This window comes from Neofelis nebulosa, chromosome 1 (assembly GCF_028018385.1).
Source record: "Neofelis nebulosa isolate mNeoNeb1 chromosome 1, mNeoNeb1.pri, whole genome shotgun sequence".
Classification (NCBI taxonomy): Eukaryota; Metazoa; Chordata; class Mammalia; order Carnivora; family Felidae; genus Neofelis; species Neofelis nebulosa.
This window is the reverse complement of record NC_080782.1, coordinates 110,139,514-110,158,861: the sequence shown is the minus strand read 5'-3', so window position 1 is coordinate 110,158,861 and position 19,348 is coordinate 110,139,514. Positions and strand designations below refer to the sequence as shown.

General features: G+C 38.2%; 1 protein-coding gene across 1 annotated transcript in view; it reads left to right on the top strand.

Annotated features, from left to right (window-relative positions):
* IPO11 (importin 11) overlaps positions 1–19,348 on the top strand; it is a 196,864-nt gene that overhangs the window by 25,783 nt on the left and 151,733 nt on the right. Inside the window, exons 4-5 of the mRNA XM_058731480.1 lie at positions 11,105–11,177; positions 12,757–12,960. Coding sequence (XP_058587463.1) covers positions 11,105–11,177; positions 12,757–12,960 — 277 coding nt within the window. The remainder of the gene's footprint in view (positions 1–11,104; positions 11,178–12,756; positions 12,961–19,348) is intronic.

Below are 19,348 nucleotides of genomic sequence, written 5' to 3'. Positions count from 1 at the left end.
ATGGGACCACATCCATGTAACTAGCACTTGCAAGTAGGTGGAACATTAGTAGCGCCCAGAAGCCTTCCTCCTGCCTCGCGGTCACCTGTGCACCCCTCCCCAGCAACATTTGACATTTCTTAACCATACATTAACCTTACCTGTTTCTGAAGTTCCACAAATGGAAATCTTATACTATGTTGTTTTGTGTGTCTTTCATTCATTTTTACATTTGTGAGATTTATCCATGTAATTGCCTGAAAAGTTTTCTCATATGTAGGAGGAAAATATTCCATGTTAGGAACATAGCATATCTATTTGTTCTGCTGCTGTTGGGCGTTAAGGTTGTTCCTAGTTTTTGTCTATTAATAGTAATGCTTCTTGAAAACTCTTCTGCATATCTTATTGCACATAAGTGCATTTTTTGGTCATGTGTAGTCAAATGTGTGTTCAGCTGTAGTAAATACCATCAGTTTGTTTTCAAAGGGTTCATATTAATTTACATTTCCACAGGGGCATATCACTGTTGACATTTGCTGCTCATTAGCACATTTGGTCTTATCTGTCATTTTGGTAAATTTTTCATTTTTCTGATCAACAATGAATATCTTTTTCATATACTTATTAGCCATTTGAATATCCTGCTTTTATAAAGGGCTGCCATTGTGCAAAAACATGGGTTATCTTACTGATTTCTGGGACTTCATAGGTTTTGGACTTTTGTTGAAAATACACATTGGAGGGGCGCCTGGGTGGCTCAGTCGGTTAAGTGTCCGACTTCAGCTCAGGTCATGATCTCACGGTCCGGTCCGTGAGTTCAAGCCCCGCATCGGGCTCTGTGCTGACCGCTCAGAGCCTGGAGCCTGTTTCAGATTCTGTGTCTCCCTCTCTCTCTGACCCTCCCCCGTTCATGCTCTGTCTCTCTCTGTCTCAAAAATAAATAAATGTTAAAAAAAAAAAATTAAAAAAAAAAAAGAAAATACACATTGGAAATATTTTCTCTCTGTCACGTGCCTTTTCACTTTCTTGTGTTTTTTGAGGAGAAATTCTTAATTTTAATGAGGTTCAACTTAGCTATTTTTATATTTTTTTGGAGCCTATTATAAAATGTTTGCTTAGTCCAAGATTATGAAAATATTCTGCACTTTCTGCTAGAAGCGTTGTTTTCTGTTTTACACTTAGGTGGATTATCTGTCTGGAAGTGATTTCTTTGTTAGGTGTGTATGCGGAGTGAGGCTGCAGCCGGTATTCCTTCTCTAACACATTTCAGTGGTTCCCTTGTATGTGTTCTTCATATATAAGGATCTGTTTTTGGATTCTCTCTTTGTCCTGTGGCCTTTCTGTCTTTGCTTTAGTTGTTACTACTTTCTTTACTTTTTCCGATTTAACTTGCTGGTTTCTAGCTTTTTGAAATGGAAGCATAGATAATTCACTTTTAGTTTTCCTTATATATGCATTTAAAACATTAGGTGTTTTCTTGTAATCTTAGCTTTAATTCAGTTTTATTACCACTCAGTTGATAAGATTTTAGAATTCCTCTTGTGATTTCTTTTTATACCCATGGGTTAATTAGAAGTATATTTCCTAATTTCCAGCATGTGGGGCTTTTTAGTTATTCTTTTGTTACCGATTTCATCCTTGGAAATGTGCTGTCTTGTGTTACAATCTCAGTATATTGTTCTGTGTTAAATGTTATATGTGTGCCTGAAATGTTATATGTGTGCCTGTTATATGTGTGTTTTGCCATAATTGGTCACTTATGCCATTCACATCTTCTATATCCTTATTGATTTTGTTGTTGCTTTTTTCATCATTTTCTGAGACAGATATGTTATCTCCAAATAGGATTAAGGATTTGGCCATTTCTTCTTTACATTCTGTTTTAGCTGTATATGTACAGGGACTATATTATTAGGATCATACAAGTTAAATGTTTTTACATTTTTGTTGAATTGACCTTGTCCTAATCATGAAATGTTCCTCTTTTTTTCTAGTAATGTGTGTGGCATCCAGCATAGTTTGTCTGATTTTAATAGAGGCACATCAACTGTCTTATGGTTGCTTGGTACATCTTGTTCTGCTTTTTTCTTTCAATTTCTTTGTTCTATTTAAAGGCTTTTTAAAAATTTTTTTATGTTTTATTTTTTATTTTAATTTTTTTTTTTAACATTTATTAATTTTTGAGACAGAGAGAGAGCATGAACTGGGGAGGGGCAGAGAGAGAGGGAGACACAGAATCGGAAGCAGGCTCCAGGCTCTGAGCCATCAGCCCAGAGCCCGATGCGGGGCTCAAACTCACGGACTGCGAGATCATGACCTGAGCCGAAGTCGGACGCTTAACCGACTTAGCCACCCAGGCACCCCTAAAGCCTTTTCTTTAATGCTTATTTATATTTTTTGAGGGAGAGACAGAGTGGGAGTGGGAGAGGGTCGGAGAGAGAGGGAGACACAATCTGAAGCAGGCTCCAAGTTCTGAGCTGTCGGCACGGAGCCCTGTGTGGAGCTTGAACTCATGACCTGTGAGATCGTGACCTGCGCGGAGGTCGGATGCTCAACCAACTGAGCCACCCAGGTGCCCCAGTCTTTGTTGTTGTTTTTAAAAATAGTCCTTTTGTGGGGCACCTGGATGGCTTAGTCGGTTGAGCATCCGACTTGGGCTCAGGTCATGATCTCACAGTCCGTGAGTTAGATCCCTGCATGGGGCCCTGTGCTGACAGCTCGGAACCTGGAGCCTATTTCAGATTCTGTGTCTCCCCGTCTCTCGGCTCCTCCCCTGCTCATGCTCTCTCTCTGTCTCTCAATAATAAATGAACGTTAAAATAAAATAGTCCTCTTGTAAGCATCAGAGGTATTGGCCTGTTGTAGTTTTTTGTATTATCTTTATCTGATTTTGTTATCTGTACTCCCGGCCCCATAGGCTGAATTTGGAAACTTTCCCTCCTCTCTTTTTTGAAATAGTTTGATAAGAATAGGTATTAACTTTAATATGTTAAAGTTGATGTTTACTTTTAGATGTTTGCTAGAATTTGCCTATGAAGCCGTCTGCTGCTGGACTTTTGCTTGTTGGGAGGTTTTTGACTACGGATTCAATTTTATTCCTGGTAATTGGTCTTCAAAAAATTTTGTATTCCTGCTTCACTTTTGGGAGGTTCTATATTTTTAGGAATTTATCCATTTCTCATAAGTTGTCTGTTTTGTTGTCAGGTAATTTTTCATAATATTCTCTTATAATACTTTATATTTCTGTGGTGTTGGTTGTTATTTCTCCTCTTTCATTTATGATTTTGAGTCCTCTCTCTCTCTCTTTTTTTTTTTTTTTTCTTTTTTGGTCTAGCTAAAGGTTTGTCAATTTTGTTGATCTTTTGAAAGAACCAGTTCCTGGTTTCATTGATCTGTTCTATTGTTTTTTTTTTAGTTTCTGTTTGATTGATTTCTGCCCAAGTGTTTATTTTTTCCTTCCTTCTACTGGTTTTGGATTTTGTTATGTTCTTTCTCTAGCCCCTTTAGGTATAAAGGTAGGTTGTTTATTTGAGATTTTCTTGTGTCTTGAGGTAGGCCTGTGTGGCTATAAACTTCACTCTTAGAACAGCTGTTGCTGTATCTCAAAGATTTTGGGTCAAGGGGTTTTCATTTTCATATGTCTCTATTTTTTAAATTTCATCTTTGATTTTTTTGGTTGACCCATTCATGGTTTAGTGTATGTTGTTTAACCCCCTGTATTTGTGTTCTTTCTCGATTTTTTTTCATGTGATTGATTTCTTGTTTCATAGCATTGTAGTCAGAAAAGTTGCATGGTATGAGTTGAGTCCTTTTGAATTTGTTGAGGCTTGTTTTGTGGCCTGATAGGTGATATGTTCTGGAGATGTGTTCCATGTGCACTATCTTGTTGGATTGTTCCCTTTAAGGTTACCTAGTGTCCTTCTTTGTCTCTTGTTACAGTGTTTGTCTTAGAGTCTATTTTGTGTGATGTAAGTATTGCTACCCCATTTTCTTTGGCACTCATTTGCATGATACCTGCTTTTCCATCCCTTGACTTTCCATCTACATTTGTCTTCAGGTCTGAAATTAGTCTCTGATAGGCAGTGTATAGATGGATCTTGCTTTTTTATCCATTCTGTCACACCATGTCTTTTGATTGGAGTATTTTTTCCGTTTGCATTCAGAGTATTTATTGATAGGTCTATACTTACTGCCATTTTGTTACCTGTTTTGTGGTCGCTTTTGTAGTTCTTCTCTAGTCCTTTTTTCTCTAGCTCCTTTCTCTCACAGTTTGATGGCTTTCTTTAGTGATGTACTTGTTTTCTTTCTCTTTATTTTTTGCATATCTATTCCAATTTTTTGACTTGTGGTTGCCATTAGATTTACATATGACATCTGCAGATAGTAGTGTATATTAAGTTGATGGTTGCTTAAGTATGAACCCTTTCTTTACTACTCTCTCTTCCACATTCTTTGTATATGGTGTCATACTTTACACCCTTTTATTGTGCTTCCTACTTTTCTTACTCCTACTTATGGTCTTTTTTTTTTTTTTTTTTTTTTTAACTACAAGAATCCCCTTTAACATTTCTTGTAGGGCTGGTTGTAGTGGTCATGAATTCCTGTAAATTTGGTTTGTCAGTGAAACACTTTCTCTCTCCTGATCTGTGTGACAGCCTTATTGGATACAGTATTCTTTGTTGTAGTTTTTTTTTTCCCCCCTTTTCTTTCAGCATTTTGAATATATCATGCCACTTTGTGCTGGCCTACAGAGTTTGTTGAAAAATCCCGATTATAGCCTTGTGGGGTTTCCCTTGTATGTAACTGTTTTTTCTTGCTGCTTTTGCAAATCTTTCATCACTATTTTTTGTCATTTTAATTACTACTTGTCTTGGTGTGGACCACTTTGGGTTGTTTTTTTTTGGGAGCTTTCTTTGCCTCCTGGGTTTGGGTGTGTTTCTCTAGATTTGGGAAGTTTCAGCTATTATTTCTTCATGTACATTTTCTGCTTTCTTTTCTCTCTGTTCTCCTTCTGGGATCCCTGTAATGTGAATGTTATTATGCTTGATGGTGTTGCTAAATTCCCTTACTCCATTTTCATTTCGTATTTTTTTTTCTCTTGTTCAACTTGATTCCTTACTTTTCACTACTCTGTCCTCCATTCTTCTGCTTCCTCTAATCTATTTACTGCATCCAGTGAATCTTTATTTTAAGTTATTGAGTTGTTCGTCTCTGATTGTTTCTCTTTTGTTTTCTCTTTGTTAAGACCACTGAAGCCGTTCCCTCTTGTCAAGTCCAGTGAGTAGCTATGATCATTACTTTAAATTGTCCTATCGGGCATATTACTTACCTCCATTTCATTTAGCTTTCTTGCTATGATTTTGTCCTGTTCTTTCATTTGGGACACATTCCTCTGTGTCCTCATTTTGTCAGACTCTCTGTATCTGTTCCTGTGTGTTAGGAAAAGTCAGCCACCCCTCCTGATTTTGAAAGTCATGGCTTAATGAAGAAGAGATCCTGTAGTGCAGTTTCCCATTCACCACAACATGGCGCCTCAGTTATAACTCCTGTGTGTGTTGCATGCACCCTGCTCTTGTGATTGAGCTGTTTTGCTCTTAACTTCCCTCTTAGAACCACTTTTGCTGCATCCCAGAGATTTTGGACCATTGTGTTTTCATTTGTTTCCTTGTATTTTTTTTATTTTTTTATTTCCTGGTTGCCCCATTCATTGTTTAGTAGCTTGTTATGTAACCTCCATGTATTTGTGATCTTGCCAGATTTTTTCTTGTGAATGACTTCTAGTTTCATATCATTGTGGTCATATGTGTGGAATGATTATAGTCTTAATTTGTTGAGGTTTTTTTTTAAGGGCTAATGCGTAATCTATTCTACAGAATGTTCTGTTTGCACTTGTAAAGAATGTGTATCCTCCTGTTTAAGGATGGAATGTTCTGACTATATCTGTTAAATTCCTCTCTTCCAATGTGTCATTCAAAGCTATTTTTCCCTTGCTGATGTTTTGTTTAGATGATCTGTCCATTGATGTAAATGAGATATTAAAGTCCTTTATTATTGTGTTATTATGGATTAGTTCTTTTATGTTTGTTATTAACTGTTTTATGTATTTGGGTACCTGTATGTTGTATGCATAAATATTTACTATTATATCTTCTTGTTTGATTTTTCCCATTTTTTAAAAAACTTTTTAATGTTTATTTTTGAGAGAGAGACAGAGAGACAGAGAGACAGAGTGCAAATGACGGAGGGGCAGAGAGAGAGGGAGACACAGAATTGGAAGGCAGACTCCAGGCTCTGAGCTGTGAGCACAGAGCCTGATGTGGGGCTTGAGCCCATGAACCATGACATCATGACCTGAGCCACCCAGGTGCCCCTTTCCCATTATTATTGTATGGTGTCTTTCTTTTCTCTTGGTTCATCTTTTTGTTTTAAAGTTTATTATGTCTGATATAACCTTGGCTACTTTGGCTTTCTTTTGACATCCGTTTGCGTGATAGATGTTTCTGCATCCTCTCTCTTTCAATGGTGGGAGCCCCTTTGGAGTATTCTGGCCCGTTTTGGGGCTGTGTGCACACTACCCGGCTTGTGGCACTGCTTTGTATGGCTCTAGCCAACGAGGTATTGTACGGGGCAGATCCTCAGGAGAATACCAGAGTGGGGCACACTGTTAGCAGGCTAGGTGAAGAGCGTTGGTGCTGACTGGTTCCATCATTTGTCTGCATTTCTAGGCTGTGGTTAGGGGAGGGAAAGGGTGCCTGATAGCTCCTTTGTTTTTGGAGAAGTCTCGCAAAGCTCCCTGCCTCTCCAGCACAGGCTTTGAGAGTAGTAAACAAATCTCTTTCCCATGTTTTTCAGACTGCTGCCTCTTTGCTTGCTGTTTGTTGTGCTGTGTCTTCAAGGGCAGGTACTCCTACCTTCCCAGCTTTCCCAGAGCTTGCCCAATGATTTTTAATGTTCCAGGGGTAAGCCTCACTGATTATGCGGCCTCTTTGGTTTTTAAGCCACATGTCACAGGGATTGGTCCTCCCTTTGTGTACTTGTGTGTGTCCTTCATGCCTGGGGTACCTGGTGTGGGGGTTTGCTCCTCTTCCCTCTCTGTGCCTATATCATCCTTCCCTCCTTAGGACAGTCCTGCAGGTCTCTTTTGCTCTTGACCGCGCCTCTGCCCAGCCTGCCGTCTTCAGTATTGCCTCTTGTCTACATTTAGCTGTGAAGAGTCTGTTCTGCCATTCTTGGGGCCGTTTTCTGGATTATTTACACAAATGTGGGTGTTATCTCGTTGTATGTGTGGGAAGATGATTTAGGATTCTCCTTCTCCGCCATCTTTCCCTGAAAAGCCAGCAGCAGTAGTGCTTTACATTTATCTTTCTAGTGTTCTTCCTTTCGGTGGTATTGGGCTTCCATCTGGATCCATTTGTTTTCAGCCAAAGAATTGCCTTTAGCAGTTTTTTGGTGCACATCTGTCAGTGAACACCTTGAAACTAGAAATCTAGTTTTTTTTCTTCTCTTCTTCTTCTTTTTTTTTTTTTTTTAAAGTAAGCTCTGCGCCCATGGTAGGGATTGAACTTATGGCCCAGAGATGAAGAGTTGCATGCTCTACAGACAGAGCCAGTAGGTGCCTCTAGAAGTCTATTTTTCCTCATTATATTTTAATCTGGATATTTTCTGCTGACTTCTCTTTAAGTTTGTTACCTTTATTTTGCTATTTTTTAAAAAGTCAATTCTAGGATTTTCCTTTGGTATTTTTTAAAACATTGTTTTTGAAGTTTATTTATTTTGAGAGAGAGAGAGAGAGAGCATGGGCAGGGGAGGGGCAGAGACAGAGGGAGAGAGAGAGAGAAAATCCCAAGCAGGCTCTGGGCCTCAAACCCACAGACTGAGATCATGACCTAAGCTGAAACCGAGTTAGACACTTAACCTACTGAGCCCCCCAGGCACCCCTATTTTTGTTTTTTGTTTTTAAATGAATTCCAGCTCTGTGGTGAAATAGTACAGTTTTCACCTATTTTGATCAACAAATTCATAATTTTTTTAAAGTGTGATTTTGATAATTACAATGTCTGTATTTCCTGTGTGTGTGGTGTTTTTGTTTGTTTTTTCTTTTTTCTTTTTCTTTTTTTGTTTTTTTTGTTTTTTTTTCTTTTGTTTTGGGATGGCGCCCACTGTGGGACCTGAACTCAGTACCCTGAGGTCAAGACCTGAGCTGAGATAAGAGTTGCATGCTTAACTGAGCCACCCATGTGCCCTGTGTATCTTCCTATTTAAAAAAAAAAAAATTCTTTTTTTTTTTTTACATTTTATTTATTTTTTGAGAGAGACAGAGACAGAGCACAAGTATGGGAGGGGCAGAGAGAGAGGGAGACACAGAATTGGAAGCAGGCTCCAGACTCTGAGCTTTCAGCACAGAGTCCGACGCGGGTCTCAAACTCATGGATTGTGAGATCATGACCTGAGCTGAAGTCGGATGCTTAACCGACTGAGCCACCCAGGCACCCTTGTGTCTCCTATTTTTATTTGTGTTTTGATTTTAATAACTTTTACCTGGTTTGTAGTATACATAGTCAGTTTTTGACTGAATGCTAAGCATTGTTGAGGGAAAATTGGAGAGGCTTGGAATTTTGTTATTTTTCTTTAGAGAAAATTTTAATTTTTTCCAGGCAGGCAAATAGAATATGACTTCAACCTTGACTTAGTTGAGGGTGATCTCTTTTTGGTTTACTTTTTTTTTTTAATTTTTTTTATATGTTTTTATTTATTTTGAGAGCCAGCAGGGGAGGGTCAGAGAGAGAAAGAGGGAGACACAGAATCTGAAGAAGGCTCCAGGCTCTGAGCTGTCAACACAGAGCCCCATGCGGGGCTCAAATCAATGAACCACGAGATCATGACCTGAGCCAACGTTAAACCCTTAACCACCTGAGCCTCCCAGGCACCCCATCTTTCTGGTTTACTCTTAATCCTAATTTTTAGCCTTCTTCGGGTTTCAGCTGCAATCTTTGGGTGTTTACCAAAGTATTGCCTTACTGGTTCGCCCTGAGCGTCAGTTTTTGCCTTTTCAGCACTTGAGACTTAGTGAAATCTCTTAGCTCATTAGTCGTGTAGTTCCTGCTTTGATTTTTTATGGGCAGATAGCTCCAGGGGAAATGTTCTGGTTCATCACGGTTCCTCTCCCTTTTTTCTAGACCTTCATCTTTCAAGTCATGGCTGCCTACATTGTTTTATTTTTTTTTTATTATTTTTTTTTTTAATTTTTATTTATTTATTTTTTTTTAAATTTTTTTTTTTTCAACGTTTTTTATTTTTTTTTTATTTTTGGGACAGAGAGAGACAGAGCATGAACGGGGGAGGGCCAGAGAGAGAGGGAGACACAGAATCGGAAACAGGCTCCAGGCTCTGAGCCATCAGCCCAGAGCCTGACGCGGGGCTCGAACTCACGGACCGCGAGATTGTGACCTGGCTGAAGTCGGACGCTTAACCGACTGCGCCACCCAGGCGCCCCTGCCTACATTGTTTTAGATGCTGCATTAGTTTCTTCAGTCTGCCATAACTAACTACCAGAAACTGGGTAGCTTACAACAACAGAATTGTGTTGTCCCGCAGTTCAGGAGGCTAGAAGTCTAAGGTGAAGATGCTTGTCAAGGCTTTGCTTATTCTGAAGGTCCTAGGGAAAAATCTTTCCTTGTCTCTTTTTAGTCTCTGTGGTCTGCAATCGTTAGGGGTTTTTGGCGTGCAGTTGTAATCCCAATCTCTGCCTCCATCATCACATGGCCGCCTTTTCACGTGTTTGTTCCGTGTCTGTCCACGTTTTCCTTTCCTTGTAAAGGGCACCACCAGTCATTGGATCAGGGCCCACCCTAATTTGTTATGACCTCATTCTGACTTGATTACATCAGCAAGTGTCCAGTTTTATTTTATTTTTTAAAAATTTTTTTTAACGTTTATTTATTTTTGAGACAGAGAGAGACAGAGCATGAACAGGGGAGGGGCAGAGAGAGAGGGAGACACAGAATCGGAAGCAGGCTCCAGGCTCTGAGCCATCAGCCCAGAGCCCGACGCGGGGCTCGAACTCACGGACCTCGAGATCGTGACCTGAGCCGAAGTCGGCCGCCCAACCGACTGAGCCACCCAGGCGCCCCAGCAAGTGTCCAGTTTTAAAATAAGGTCACATTCAGAGATACTTGGGGTTAAGGCTTGAACATATCTTTTTGGAGGGACACAGTTCTACTCGTAACAGAGAGATGCCTTAATACTTAAAAAGCAATAAGTTGTGTAGCACTTTTATAGCTGATCTTACTGGGATGATTCATCTGATACCATCTACTCTATCATAGCCATAATGGAAAACCTTAATATGGGGGCTTTAAAATGTAATTTTTAAATAAACAATACATTCATATATTTCAAAAATCAAAATGTGTATAATAGTGAATATTCTCCATCCTGGTCTTTTGCTCTTGTAGTTTACTAACTCATTTGCAGGCAGAATTGTTAGTATTGTTTTTATCCTTCCTGGAGGTGTAAAATGAAAAATTATAAATTAGTTGATTTTTTTTTTAATGTTTATTTTTGAGAGAGAGAACATGTGCAGGCGTGGGAGGGGCAGAGTGAGGTGGACAGAGTCTCTTAAGCAGGCTCTGCGCTGATACAGCAGGGGGCCTCCAAGTCCCCCAAAACTAGTTGATTTCTAATAAGTCTTGAATTGCAAATATCCTCTGATTCCTGATCCCTTCCCCTATAGAATAACCTCACTCAGATTTTATAAAAGAAGTCAGTGGAAGGCTAATATTTATTCATACACACTTTTTTTTTTTAAGAAGCCATTAATTTTTTTTAGGCAACTATTTTTATATTAATAAAGCAGATGTCACAGTACCACATTTGTCATTCTGGATTTGTCTTATTTCCTGTTGCTTACTATTTTGTACTTTGTATTCACTTGTGAAGGAGCTTTACACTTAGGAATTACTTGATGTGTCAATATACAAGTAATGGCAATAATTCTATTTATTTACCAAAACTAATGAGTGGCCTCTTTTTTGAAAGGCTTTTTATTGTTAAAATTCAAAGTAGTGCTTACCTATGTTTATTGTTAGGTAGCATCCTCTTGCATAATGAATTAACCTTTTTACAGTGCTCTCTCAGAGGAGGAGAAATCTACGTTGCGTGCAGGGCTAATCACCAACTTCAACGAACCAGTAAACCAGGTTAGTGAGAAAATGAATGCTAAGTATGCTTTCTGTTCCCCTACTTTCTACTTCGTTTCCGAACTAATTTTGTTTTTTGGCAGGAAAAATGCAATTTTATCATGTCTATTTGTAATATTTGTGGGTTTTAAATTTTGAGGTTAATTTCTAGCTGTCAAGAATTTTCGTTATATTTGGCTGTTTTAAAATTCAGAAGTCATTTTAAGAAATACAGTATTGAAAGCAAGTTTCTATATATTTCTACTCTTATTGCATAGAAATTAATTTTGTTGATTTGTTATTCTCTACCTCCTTTTTAAAATTTTATTTGAATGTTTATTCATTTTTGAGAGAGCGAGCGAGCAGGGTAGGGGCAGAGAGAGCAAGGGACAGAGGATCTGAAGCGGGCTCTGTGCTCTCAGCAGCAAGCTCAGTGCAGGGTCTAAACTCACAAACCTGAACCCATAAGATCATGACCTGAGGGGAAATTGGATGGATGCTCAGACCACCCAGGCACCCCATTCCCCTCCTTTTTTTAGACTACAGTATATCTTGTCTATTCCCGACACCCATGACATTTTCACTTCTCCCTATATACTGTAATAGATTATTCAGTTCCATTTCTTTCTTCCCTTTACAGTGAGATTTTGTGTGTAAGAATGTTTTGCATATGGATTCAAAAATTCATAAATTTTTACAAGTTACTATTTATTACACTTAATTATTTTAATTTGAATATTTAGCCTCACTGGATTTTGTGATGTATCTAATCCAGTTCTATCTCAATCTGTTCTACAGTGATCTTAGTTCTCTGCTTTGTAGTCCCTTGAAGGAGGTGAGGGAAGATTGGGATTAAAGAAGTATTTCTCACTGGGGCAGGAGATGGTTGGGAGGGGTTTGTGATAAACCATTGCTTAATATGTTCTGTCAGCCAGCATTTGGGAAACACTGATCTGTACAAATGTCATTATTTACAAACATAATATTTGATGTTCATTTCTACTCTTAGGTCAGTGATTCTCAAACTTTGTGGTCTTATAACTTCTTTATTCTGCTAAAATAAAACGGCACATTATATCTTGATATTTACTGTGTTATCAATTGAAACAAATTTTTTAATATTAATAAAACCATTACTTGTTAACATAAATAGAATTAAAAAAAATGAAGCATAGTTGTTTCCCCCAACAAATACATATTTAAGGAGAAGAGTGGCATTGTTTTGCATTATTGTTTATCTCCATAGTGTCTGGATATTTAAAAGAAAACATCTAGATTTTCGTATCTGCTGCTTCCTATACTCTGTTGCCAAGTATTATTTTAGGAAAAGTTACATGAAGAACATCTAGCATCACAGTGATAAATTAAAGAGAGACCTTGCAGATCCCTGAAAGGGTCTTAGCCCCCTTCCCCTCTTCAAGGGATTCATAGACCATACTTGGTGAACCACTGTCTTAAGTAAGAAGTTTTCAGTGAAATTGTATTCACTTTTGTCAAATGTATAACTGACCAGAAGGTAATTTTCAACTGTGAATGCATTCCGTATCTGTTGCTTTGATTATATATGTGTGTTTCTGATGACTACTTTGTTTCCCTTTAGATTGCAACTCAGATTGCAGTGCTGATTGCAAAAGTTGCTAGATTGGACTGTCCTAGACAGTGGCCTGAACTCATTCCCACTCTTATAGAATCTGTGAAAGTCCAAGATGATCTTCGACAGCACAGAGCATTACTTACCTTCTATCATGTTACCAAGACTCTGGCTTCCAAACGTCTGGCTGCTGATAGGAAATTGTTTTATGATGTAAGTGATTTAACATAGTTAATTTTGATTATGAGAACTACTTGTGTAGAAATGTTTGTAATTTTACTTCTCTATTGTATCGAAAGATTATGAATTCTTTCCATTTGACCTTAGAAAGTTTAGAATAATAGATAACATCTGAAAGATTTTAAACTGGATAGTGATGCGTCCCATAAGATGGCTAGGTTGCCAGAAGCCGGGTATTGGTTGGTAGAGAACATTCTGAAGGCAGAGACTGTTTTGAGGGTATTGAAGTTCACATGGGAAAAAGAAGCTGCGGTAAAAGGGAGCATTTATGAGGGATAGAGCTGAAATTCAGAAAGTTAAAATTTTGACTTGCTTAGGTAATTGATGGATGTAGGTCAGATATAGGGAGGGAGTTTGACATAACTGGTGGGTGAGAGCCCTTTATTGGTTGTTTTAACACCATTTGTTGAAAAGACTTTGCTTTTTTCATTCACTTACTTTGACATTTTTGTATTTGACTGTTTTCACCTTACTAAAGTAGTGATTTTCATGCTGTCCAACCTGTTTTGGACTGCACCTTGTAACACTGGTGACTCTCATAGTATTTTTGCCTTTTGTAAGCCTCACTTTGACCATATAATTTGGGAATCTGCATTTTTAACAGGCTCCCCAGGTGATTCCTACGTACATCAAAGTTTAAGCCAGAATTCCATTAGGTTCCCTATACTTTCTTTAAAAAACATTTTTTTTTTAGTGTTTGTTTATTTTTGAGGTGGGGGGGCAGAGAAAGAGGCAAAGATTCTGAAGCAGGCTTCTGTCTCTAAGCTGTCTGCACAGAGCCCGATGTGGTGCTTGAACTCCCAAACTGAGAGATCATGACCTGAGCTGAAGTCACATGCTTAAGAGACTGAGCCACCCAGGTGTCCTGGTTCTCTTTACTTTTAACCTAGTGGTTTTAAATAGCCAATCTTAGATTTATTCAAGGATGTTGAACATAAGAGAAATTGTGTTTGTTGAAGATTGCTTTTTATTTATTTATTTTTTTAATTTTTAAAAAATGTTTATTTATTTTTGAGACAGAGAGAGACAGAGCATGAACAGGGGAGGGGCAGAGAGAGAGGGAGACACAGAATCTGAAATGGGCTCCAGGCTCTGAGCTGTCAGCACAGAGCCCGACGTGGGGCTCGAACTCACAGACCATGAGATCATGACCTGAGCTGAAGTCGGACGCTCAACCGACTGAGCCACCCAGGCGCCCCGAAGATTGCTTTTTAGATCATTGTTGCTTTTGCTTGATAGCCAACTAGGATTTTTTTTAAAAAGTTTATTTTCATTTATTTTGGGAGAGAGAGGGTGCACACACACACATACACACACACTATTTGGGGATGGGCAGAGAGAGAGAAAGAGAATCCCAAGCAGGCTGTGTGCTGTCTGTGCAGAACCCAAGGCAGCGCTAGATCCCATGAACCATGAGATCGTGACCTGGGCTGAAATCAGGAGTTGAACACTTAACCAACTGAGCCCCCCCGGTGCCCCAAAAGCCGACTAGGATTTAAAAACTGGACTGTTTATCCTCTTAGGTTTTTCTGTGAATTTCTTGCTGATTTTTCTCACCTTTATCCTCATCTTACACCTTTCCACTTAACTTTCATATTTGCTGTTTTCCGAAATCAAGTGTCTAAAGATTGTTACAGTTATTTTGTCAAAGAGTACCCTTCTGTAAAGTCTCAATTCATAGTTCAGCTTTCCCGAGTTTTACTCTCATAACGTGTTGTTTTAGTTTTAGGTATAATTTATATTCAGCTTAAGCAGTCTCTACAAATTGTATTTTTTTTCCCTTAAAGTCATGCTCATTTATTTTACAAATTGTGCCTAATCAGAGGCTGTATTCTGAATAGCCTGTTTGACTTAGCTTTCTCACCCTTTCAACTTTCTTGGCTCATTTACTTGTAGTATGAGGCTGTTTCTACTGTATTTGCAGTAAAGTATAGGTCTACCTAGCATCTTGTGTGTACTTTCAGCATAGTATCAGTTCCATAGTGCTGACTTTCAGTTGTTGACTTATCTTTCTTAGATCCCCTACACTATGAGTTTCATGAGAGAGGAATGTAAACCTTTATTGTTACAGTCTTCCTGTCAAGTTCGGAAGAATGCATATGAGTGGGTGGTGCTCAATAAATGTTAAATGAATATATAGAAGAGGAGACTTGTTCTACATACCTTCTAGGTTTCAAAGTGGCATAGTGCAAAACTTAAAAGAGCAGGAGTTTTGGGAAAATATGCAAAAACTTAAGATACCTGGAAAAAAATTCAGCTTAACACCTTCAATTTAGATTGAAGTAGCCAAACCTGGAAACGTGGAGCATGAGTGAGTTTGGGCCCCATGTGCGGGGGCGGGGCGGGGGGGGGGGGGGGTTCTGTGCTGACAGCTCAGAACCTAGAGCCTGCTTCAGATTCTGTGTCTCCCTCTCTCTGCCCCTCCCGCATTCATGCTCTTTCTTTCTCTTAAAAATAATTAAACATTAAAAAAAATTTAAGAAAAAAAAGGAACTTTTCTAGTTAATAATGTTATTTAGGTAATCTAAAGGTAGGAAAGTTTTCTTTAGTAATACTTGTACTATAATGCTAAGATGGTCTTCATGTACTAAATTAGTTTCCTACAGAAATAAATAAAATGTAAGCTCATAGCTGAGCTAGTTGCTATAGCACAGTATTGTAGTGTGCACTTAAAAGTGCAGCCTGCTTCTCTTTGTGTGCCAACAATTTCTATATTCTATTTTTCTTTCACATTAAAATAATTTATGCTCTTTTCAGGGGTGACATATTAGAAAATCAGCAGTTGAGAGAAAATTGTTTTGCAGTGACAAAATTGAGCTTGATTTGACACACACAAGATTTTGTTTTTTATAAACAGTATGCTTTTCACAGAAACTTGAATATAAAAATGTTGATATAAAGTACTGTTAAAATCAAAATCTGGAGTCTATGAAAACAAGGAAACTTAAGGTACAAATAGTTATTCTAATGTAATTATAAATGTTTTAACCAAATAATATTTTGTAGACATGATGTGTAACTTGTAAAATTATATGCTGTGGTAAAGGAAGCAATCGAAACTTAAAAAGAGGAAAAAGATCTTTTGAAAGCAGCAATATATTGTACTTGTTGTTAGAAGACAAGTGAACAGGTTAACAGGTGTGAGAAGAAATGTTTTCCAGTGTAGAATACTTTTCTGTACTGAACAGCTTTGGGATTTTGAGCAAGATACTTAAACTTGGTGATTCTTTAAAACCCTTTCAGTTCTAAAGTTGTGTAATTCTATGAATTTATTATCTCTATTACTCTAGATTAATCTGTATAAGCACCATGAAAGTTTTGAGATGAAAATCTGAGTTACAGCCTGATTTAAATACAGATGTTAGTGTTTTTAATCACTGTTTTGGTCTAGAAGCCAAGACCTTTGTACACTTAGTTTCGTCCCAAGCAGGCTCTGCACTGTCATCATGGAGCCCGATGTGGGGCTTGGACCGTGAGGTCGTGACCAGAGCCAAAGTTGGGACGCCCAGCTGACTGAGCCACCCAGGTGCCCCAGTAGTTTAATTTGCTGGAGCAAATCCTGACCTGTCCTTCCATTGAAAAGTACTTCTGCATGAATCTCTAAAAAGGACATTTTCCATAATTTGTTTTTGTTAGGAATCTTTCCAGGCTGGAAGTTAGGAATTAATCTTAAAATTGTTCTGCTTAAGGGTCATTGAACAGATAATTGATTGCTTATCATGTACAAGAGATACGTCCAGTACTGAGGGAGATGAAAGACATGGATAGTCTTGTGGTGTTCATTGGGAAAGTCCTAATATACAAACTCTTAAAAGTCATTTAGTAAGCTATTAAAATCTGCTACAGAAGAAAACTAAACACTCTCTTAGGTTGTTTATGTGGTCAAAGCTAAAACTTAGACTTTTTAAAAACTCAAGGGTTAATGATAAATAAATTCCCACTAAACAGCGTGTGTATTGTTTTCATGATGAGGGTAAAACAGAACTGAGACGAGGTGAAACCGGGTTACCAAATATAGTTGATTCTCCAACAACACAGGTTTGAATTGTGTGGATCTGTTTATACAGATAAATTTTTACAGTAAAGTTTTATAAATGTATTTTCCCTATGGCTTTCGTAGTAACATTCTCTTTTTTCTAACTTAATTTATTGTAAGAGTAGTATATAATACATATAAAGTACAAAATACACATGTTACTCAACTGTTCATGTTGCTGATAAGGCTTCTGGCCAACAGTAGGCTGTTAGTAGTTAGGTTTGGGGGGACGTCAAAAGTTACTCATAAAATTTTGAGTGTGGCGGTGGGAGTTGGCCCTGTCATGTTGTTCATAGGTCAGTTGTACTTCAGAATAGTCTTCCCTCACTTGTTGGGATGAGCACTTGGATGGTATATATAAGCGATGAATCACTAAATTCTGTTCTTGAAAAAAAATTTAAAAAAAGTGCTTCCTCAGAATTGTGGTCTGTGTTGTGTCAGGAGAAGATCACATGACTGTGTATGTGCTTATGTTATGTGTATACAATTGACTGATCCCATGAATGTGAGAGTAAAAGAAAATGAGTAACTATGCTCGTAAAAAGTGTGAAAAACAAGCTGAAGCAAGAGAAAGGAATAAAAGATTGTTCTGGAAGGAAAATAAAAAAGAATAGTCTTCTTGATGAGTTACTGTGTTTTCTAAATAAGTTAACAAAATGGAACCAAGTGACTACTTTGAGATGGATTGATTAGTATAAGAATGCTCAGCCAAGTGTCACAGTCTTTCACACTTAGTCCTTAGAAACCTCTCACTTCATGATGTGATCCCTGGGGGAAATTTCCAAACAGTGGAAATTATGAATGTCCAATGTGAGACTACCTGGGTTCCACTTTAGGATATTATACTGTAGTAAAATTTACTTATTGTGTTTTTAAGTCCTCGGATAGGTGAAATAGCTTGTTTTTAGTTTTGTTTGGGTAATTTTAATTGTCCCACCAAATGCCATGTTAATTCTAGATCTTGTCTCTTGCTCTGCCAAATTTTATATTGGCTTTTAAAAACATGTTATTTAAAGAATGGCTCCAACTTTTATAAAGGGTCATTTCTGCTGCTATGAACTTGTGTGAGGATTTGAGAATGTTATGTCTCTGTCTATTGCTACAGTAATGGGAGGGAAAGAACCTATTGGTGGGAACTTTTTTTTTTTTTTTAAGTTTATTCATTTTTGAGAGAGAGTGCAAGCAGGGGAGGATCAGGAAGAGAGAGGGAGAGAGAATCCCAAGCAGGCTCTGTGCTGTCAGCATGGAGCCCAACTTGAGACTCAAGGTCATGAACTGTGAAATGACTTGAACAGAAATCAAGAGTTGAATGCTTAAAGGACTGAGCACCCAGGTGCTCCTTTTGGTGGGAACTTTTAAGGGAGGAGAGACTCAACAGGACTAGCTTGATCAAAAACAAACAAAAAACAAAAAAACAAAAAACTGTGTGCTGAACACTGAACAGGAGAATTTTATTTTATATATTTTGAGGAGTGAGGGGGAGAGAGGGAGAAAATGAGCGGGAGAGGGGCAGAGAGAGACAGAGAGACGGAATCCCAAGTAGGCTTTGCCCTGACAGTGCAGAGCCCAATGCTGGACTTAAACTCATGCACGATCAGATTGTGACCTGAGCTGAAGTAGAGTCAGCCGCTTAACAGACTGAGCCACCCAGGCGCTCCAGGGAGAATTTTAGTATAGCATGGTGCTTATCCTTTCTGTAGTACACAATCTCTTACCTGACTCCTAGGAAAAGGGGCTCATAAAAAGGAGAATAAAACTCAAAAAATTTATTGCTGAAGTCTTTATAAGTTGCTCTTGAAGTAGTGTTCTTTGCTTTGTCCATCTGACAAATCCATTGTATTGGATGCCTGAGACACAGCTGTGAACAAAGATAAGGTCCCAAATGGGGAGGGAGGGTAGTTTCACCTTTTCTTCACTCCTAACGAATTGTGATACTTTGGATACATGAGAGCATCATGTAGGCACCAGTGGCAGAAGACAGGTTTGTGGCTGTGTTAGGATTAGAGGACTTTAGGGATCTGTAAGATGGGTCACAGCGACTCTTGTGGGCCTCAGTTATACCGGTGGCGTGTTTGAGAACAAAAGGAAAATGAGAGTTTGCTAAAAGATATGTAGGTAACATGTGTTACTGGTCTTTAGGAATGTCAGTGAATAGGTATCAGTTGAGACATTGGCAGTTTGACTGGAAATTGTTTTTGAGGTAGATAGATCTTGTACCCACCAGAGTTTCTGTCGTGAAACATTTTGGTAATTTGAGATATATATATAATATATATATATATATATATATATATATATATATATATATTATATATATATTGAGTA